General features: G+C 38.5%; 2 protein-coding genes across 5 annotated transcripts in view; both read left to right on the top strand.

The window, feature by feature from the left end:
* Positions 1-2,829, top strand: part of LOC103470521 (glycine receptor subunit beta-like) — a 20,698-nt gene extending 17,869 nt beyond the window's left edge. Inside the window, exons 10-11 of the mRNA XM_008419038.2 lie at positions 1,156-1,314; positions 2,114-2,829. Of these exons, the coding sequence (XP_008417260.1) occupies positions 1,156-1,314; positions 2,114-2,407 (453 nt within the window). The 3' untranslated portion in view covers positions 2,408-2,829. The remainder of the gene's footprint in view (positions 1-1,155; positions 1,315-2,113) is intronic.
* Positions 2,830-6,466: 3,637 nt separating this feature from the next.
* LOC103470494 (glutamate receptor 2-like) overlaps positions 6,467-7,118 on the top strand; it is a 51,203-nt gene continuing 50,551 nt past the window's right edge. For 2 of the 4 annotated variants that reach the window (XM_008419006.2, XM_008418989.2), the window contains exon 1: positions 6,467-6,724. In XM_008419006.2, the coding sequence (XP_008417228.1) occupies positions 6,628-6,724 (97 nt within the window). In that variant the 5' untranslated portion in view covers positions 6,467-6,627. The remainder of the gene's footprint in view (positions 6,725-7,118) is intronic. The other 2 variants (XM_008418997.2, XM_008418980.2) reach the window with 1 other exon arrangement.

The following is a 7,118-nucleotide window of genomic DNA, read 5'->3' as shown; positions in this document are numbered from 1 at the left end:
ACACACACACACACACACACACACACACACACACACACACACACATACCCAAAGAAACTCTGAGGAAGAAAGAAACTTCAATAAATTAATAAATCTATACATTCAAATCTAAGTTGGAGACCTGAACAACCCTGGATGGATTTCACGGTATAAAAAATTACAAATGATGAATAAAGTCAGAACAGCAGGACCTGTGCAGGGTTCTGTCTTAAAGTGATCCACAACTAGTTGAACATGTTAGCCTAAATATGTTGACAAAGAACAACGTATACTCATTCTTACGTACGAGTATAAACTCATACTTATGTCAAAAATTGTTTGTCTTTATTATATGTGGCCATTTTTTCACCTGTGCAGGTAAGTTTTAGTGGAGTCGAGCCTAAAAACACAAAACAAAATGTAAAACGTAGAAGGTGATGAGAACAACAAGTTTGGATGAAGCAAACTGCCTCAAGGTTTCACATGTCATTACCAGATATCAGCACTAGATAGCGCTAGCACCATTAGCAGAAGCTAACAGGAAATAAAAACAAATCGCAAGAAAATGAATGGATATTTAAAGTGACAATGAAGCATTTTTACGTCATTGTGACACATTATATTTGAGAAAATGAGTTAAGAAACTGGAGCTCTTAGCAGTATTGCTACACCCGTATTGCTGCACCCATTTTCAAGCAGCAGCTGCTCAAACACCTGATTTTTGGCAGAATCTGTCCTCTTCATCCATTTGCTTCTCCTTATTTTCATTTCCTTTTTGCCTTCAATTTCAATGTGCTCCAGCTCAAATTGAAAGGAATAAACGTTACTTATTGTGCAAAAATTACTGTTATGGCAGGTCAGAGCATTTGACGTCTACCCAGGATGCATTTAAGCCGACGTCCATGTAACAATATTTGATTTAAATGTATTTTAAAAATAACTAATCACCCTACAGTATTTTCACTGTATTGTTGTTGGATTTGAAATAAATGTTTCTTGATATAGCTAGTCATGGATCCCTTTAAAGATCACGCTGTCCGCTCCAATCACGCTCTTCTAACCACACTTCTTTCTTTCTTTCTTTCTTTCTTTCTTTCTTTCTTTCTTTCTTTCTTTCTTTCTTTCTTTCTTTCTTTCTTTCTTTCTTTCTTTCTTTCTTTCTTTCTTTCTATGTAGGTTTTTCTCAACAGTCCCAAACTGATTGAAGAGGAGAAGGCAAAAATGGCCACAAAGGAAAAAGCTTTGAAAGAAAAGGAAGCAAAGAAGCCTTCAAATAAATCAAACAACACAGTGAATGGGACAGGTGGAACGCCCATTCATGTCAACACTTTACAGGTGAAGGCAACATGCAGAGAAACTGCAATTATATACAGAAAATCTACTGCGAAACATAATAAAAATTGCTTTTACCTGAAACAGAAATACAACAATTGTTTCTTATGCAGCTAAAAAATATCATTTTGAAAATTGGTTTAATATAATTCCTGCCATGGATTTATTATTTCAAATCATATACAGTCAACACCTAATAAATTTAGTCACAGTTTTCACATGTTGTGATGCAATGTGGTGATGCTGCAAGAAAGTTTAAAAGCAAAACAAATCAAGTTTTAAAAGGAGGCAGTTTCATTGGATTACATTTCATATAATGGAATATGTAGAAACAAGTAACCAACTAATTAAGTAAGCACTTTGTTTTGTTGATGAAAATGTGCTATATAAATAAAATTATCTTTATCTTTAGTAAAGCAACTCAATCACTCTTAATATTTAAAAATTACGTTGTCTGATGGACCAAAATATAAAGTTAAGTGGAATTTTTTATTTATTTAAATGACCAAAATGACAATAATTCATATAAACAACAAAAGTAACAAAAGCAGGTAAAAGAAAATGTATCCAAATCAGTTTCTTTCAATAAAACACTTATAAAACTTTAACAAAAACTGCAGGTGTGTGTCTGTCTGGTGAATTTTTGGTTTTTCATTCAATCCATAACTTTTACTCAAGCAAGAGCAGAAATACTTCATAATAAAATTACTTTGGTAAAAGTTAATTTTTTCAAAAATGTAATTGAGTAAATATAACTAGTTACTACCCAGCTCTGCTCAGTCATTTGTTCTTTTCGTAACAGGTGGTTGAAAACCGCTGCAAGAAAGTTTGCACCTCCAAGTCGGACCTTCGCTCCAATGACTTTAGCATTGTGGGGTCTTTACCTCGAGACTTTGAACTTTCCAACTTCGACTGTTATGGTAAACCTGTTGAGGTCACAGGAGCTCTCAAGTCTCAGAACAAAACCAACAAGAAACCGCCGCCACCAAAACCCGTCATACCTGCTGCTGCTAAACGCGTCGACCTCTATGCCAGAGCGCTCTTCCCCTTCTCTTTCCTCTTCTTCAACGTGGTTTATTGGTCAATCTATCTGTGAACGATAGATTGAAATAAATTAGTTTGTATCGTGATAGAAAGTATCTGTACTGAGACTCATAAATGACATTGCAAATTAATATCCTGAACTTTGTCCTGGTATTTCATATTGCAGGAGATGATGTTATATTTCATACCTCCATGTAAAAACTGTAAAAAACGCTTTTTCCTCCTGTAATTGTAAACGAGCACAACCTGAAACTTTAAAGTTGTTTCTTTTGCCCTGCTTCTGCCTGCAGATGGAAAAATGTTGCATGTGTGTTTCTGTGTTCAGCAGCATTATGTTTTGTGTTATTTAAACTGTGCTGCAGTCAGACCAATTAGACTATGTTACTGTAGTTCTTTACAGGAATGCATACAAGTCCCAGCTGGCCAGTACTGTCAAATACATGCTTACATAATAAATACATTCCAAAAAATATAGATGTGACTCTTTTTCTTGACACCTATTCTTATTTTAAAGGTTCAAATTGGAGATTATATTGGATTTTTATATTTATTACTGCAGATGTGATGGTGGCTGGGTAACACTACTCCTTAGTGTCAGCCAGTGTAGCAACAAACACTGAATTAAAACGACACACATTTTTTTCTCATTGTTTGAAGTTAAAACAAACCATAATAGTTTTGTTTTAGGTCAGTTAGAGTTGCCAAAATTATTTTTTATTAGCCAAATTCCACAATAATGCCAAAAGGGATGTCATTTACGAGATTTATTTACTGATAAATACATAAATCAATAAAAAAATACACCTACATCAGGAACATCAGGCAAATGCGACGCAATTCTGACCTTTTCACCTCTCAAAAAATTCCAGTCTGTACCACTTCCATATAAAATCTGAATGTTTCCAAAGCATTGGAGATCTGAACGGTCATTTCTCTCCTTATGCTGCTTTAATGTTATTGGTGGGAGACATGCGTCTTAATTCTGCACCAGAAGAAGTCAGAGGCTGTAAATCTGCATGTAAACAATGCCTGAAAATTATGATCATGACCTTATGAAAAAATTACAATCACACCACTCCAATCTATATAAACCTCTCTGGCTTTCACTGGGTTTTTTTTTACTGGATCCATCTATGACCTTGTCAGCTGCCCTGTGTTTTTCGCCTGTACGTTTTCCCCTTTTTCATTAAAGAACGTTGTTGTTTCACAGTCGTTCTCTGCACTGCGTCCTTCAACAGATCAATGATGCTTTTAATGTTGCAAATGTCAAGTGATTGCTGGGTTTTGCTTCTAAAACCCAAAGCCATTACAGATCCATGATAGCATTAAAAACATCCCATTCCACTGGCAGAAAAATGTCTGAATCCCGCTTAATGTCAGTGTGAAATAATAGTTTCATCTCAGCTTTGTAGAGCTGTCATAGTTTTCATCACAGTTCTTGTGTTGACAAAATATAGCAGGCATGAACTGAGTCTCAGACTCACAGCTGTGCACCATTTAGCGCTTCTCTGTTGTATTTTTCATGCATGAGAAATGTTTCACAGAACTGTTCGCCTGCAAAAATGAACAGCTGAAGCACTGTCTCCTCTTGTCCTCACCATACAGTCTGAGTGTAAGCATAACGTCACAGACACCAAGAATGTTTTTGATGATTGTCCCAACTTCAAACTCCACGCCTCAACTTTCAGGTTTGATTTAGCCACTAATATAAAGTAATAAGACTTTATGGTTTAAACGTAAGTAGGTCAAAGCTGCGCTGCAGCAGCTGCAACATTGAAGAAACCTTCTGCCTGAATATGTCTAAATAATCTGGGGCTGTGTTGCCTTCACACCTTCAGCCAAGACAAATTATCAATGCTGTTATTCCAACTGTCTGTGTCAAAATAATTGTGAAGAAAATGAGCAGTTTGTTGTTATGATGCCGCTTGTTTGTTTTAAATGTGCCCATTCATTCTTCCATACCTGTTAGATCCTATCTTAAGCAGTCAATGGGGAAAAACAAGCTTTAAACAGGTGCTTTTTATGAAGCCCACATGTTTTTAATTACAAATATTTAATATTCTAATCACAAATGTTGTGTTTTCATTAGCTGCAAGCAGAAAATCTTCATAAATAACAGACATCAAAGCTTGGAAACAACTCAGGGTGTAGTTAATCTACATAAAGTGTTTCACTTAGTGAAAGAGTTGCTGATTTAAATGAACTTTTCAGTTATATTCTGATTAATTAATGGGTTTGTGTAAGAACAGAGGTATTAAGTACCTGGTGTCAAACAGAAGAAATAAAGGACAGAAGTAAAGAAGAGGGCTGATAGACACAAAGTGGCAGAGTGATTTGTAAAGAATAGTTGAAACCATGAAAGAGGTTGACAGGATCTGCGTGAGATCTGCGATGATGGATGATTTGGGGATATTGGCTCTACCAAAAAGAGTGAAAAAGTCTGAGATGCTTTGGACAAGAGCAGAGGAGGAACGATGGACAGCGGGTGTTAAAAATGGAGCTGCCAGTGAGAAGAAAAAGAGGACGACCACAGAAAAGGTTAGTGGATGATTTATAGGTCTGTGTGACAGAGAAGGATGTGGGGACAGGGTGAGGTGGAGGCAGGCGATTACCATGGCAACCCATAAAGGTAGCTGCTGTGAGAAGAAGTGAAAGATTGCCACAAACAGTCATTTCAAACTGCTGCAAACTTGTAAAACTCAAAGTCGTCCCATTTCAAACCAGGGAGTGTGGAGTAGAGATCTGGGTGGGATGGAAACATTTTCCCTCAAAATTCACATTTTGTATTTTTCTGTACTTCCATCTGGGGCTCAAATGCTTCTAAAAATCCAAGGCACTTAAAAAAAACATCCAACCATTTTTCTTTTAGAATAAGTTAATTGTTTATGTTGTCTGGAAAATGAGCCATCTCAAAGACCAGCACTGCTCCTCACCTAGCAACCCCAACGAACCCCAGCCTGTTACCTAGCAACCCAAGCTGAGTTCCAGCACGTTTAGTCAGCAGTTTTCACAATGGCTGTTTGTAAAGACAAGTGTTTGGTTTTTAAACTATCCACTTCTGCTACTTCTGCTTTTCAAATATGTATGATTATATAATTATGTATCTATTTATCATTTTCATGTGCGAGTGTAAACATTGACTTGGGGGCGTGGCCATCAGCAGCTTGTTTGGATTTAAAGTGACAGAGGCCCTAAAATGCGTCATTCTGACAGAAGCTAAACCAATTAGCCCATAGACCTTTCCTAACCGCTTCTCGGTCGACCCAGACTCCGGTTAAGGAGCAGGAAGCTCCTTCATCCTGCAAAGTTAAATTTGCCAAAATGTAACTGTATTTTTCCTTCAATAGTTCAACAATAACTAAAGAGAGAATATTTACTCACTTCATTAAAGAACTGTCAGGGAAAGCTCTGCTCTCTGATGTGTGATGCTGTTATTTGTTTGTTTCTGTTTCTGCAGGTGTAGAAGCAGACATCTAGAGGACTGTATTCTCTCTATCCCCTCCTCCCCTCTATTCTTCACTTCTCTTTCTTTCCTTTTCTCTTTTTCGCTCTTCGTGTCCATTGCGTTGAAAGAAAGACAAACTGAAAGGGTTTTTGGTCAACATTGTTTTTCACTTACGGAAGAAACTTTATGAGATATAGATTGAGAAGAAACCCAGCATCTGACACATTTTCCAAAACTATTTTATCATATTTGTTATCTAAAATAGAAATGTACTTTTTAATCAGCTCAGAATTGAACTTTCTGAGCCCAATAACAAAACAACCAAGTGAAAAATATTTATTAAGTCTGATTTACTCACGTTCATTCAAATAAAAAACAAAAAACACAGGAGATAGAGAACTCATTGTGCTGTTTATTATTAAATCACTCAGAGGTGGTGATGCATCTCTACGTGATCCATCACCTGCGTGCAGGTGGAATTGATCGATTACCTAAAAATAATATTTGAAAACATCTTAAGCCACATGGAGGACTCCAGGTCTTCCAGCACACAGCGTCCCCTACCTGTCGGCGTCACCTCATCTGGCCGCTGCCGTACCTTCAGCTGTCGGCTGCTCTCGGTTTGCTCTCGTGCTTCATCGACGATTCAAGGCGCGTGCCTGAAGTGAAGTGAAGCGGCAGCGGCGGCACGCGCATCCTCCCCGGATCCAGATCAGAGAGCATCTGCAGTGGCCGAGCCGTCTCTCAGCAGCCCCGGACCCGCACCATGAGCCCGCATCGCGCCTGATGGTGGTGCGTTGGTGAACCGCTCAGCAGATCGACGTGGCATGGCGTGCAGGCGCCCGGACTCCACCATGAAGCTGCTCCTTGTCATGACTTTCTTATTCCGCCAGGCATTTTCCGGTTCTCCGAGCGTCCAGATCGGTAGGGTTTTTTTTTAGTTTCTGGCGTTAAGCCATCGTTTTGGTTCTTTTTTGCGTTTTCTGTTCCTCCGTGCATGTTAATTAGCCTCCTCCTCTGCATGCTGCCGTCTTCTTCCCATTCATCGCGCCCCCACTGTGGGCCTCTCTCCTCCCTGTCCTGATGCTGCTGGGGGAAAGGAGAGGCCTCCTGACAGCTCCTCGGTCGACGCAGTCTCCGGTCTGTTAACATGTTTTTTTATAATTTCAGTAAATATCGCAGCAACAATAACAAACAGGCGAAAAGGCCGCCTGCAAATATTTGTAGTTAAAGGCATTCCAGATTATTTAAACTGGGCTTTATTTAGCTGCAGAGCGACGTTATGACAGACCACAGAGGAACAGAGGATATCCTCATA

Source organism: Poecilia reticulata, linkage group LG1 (genome assembly GCF_000633615.1).
Source record: "Poecilia reticulata strain Guanapo linkage group LG1, Guppy_female_1.0+MT, whole genome shotgun sequence".
NCBI classification, from domain to species: domain Eukaryota; kingdom Metazoa; phylum Chordata; class Actinopteri; order Cyprinodontiformes; family Poeciliidae; genus Poecilia; species Poecilia reticulata.
This window is presented reverse-complemented; position numbering and strand designations above follow the sequence as displayed.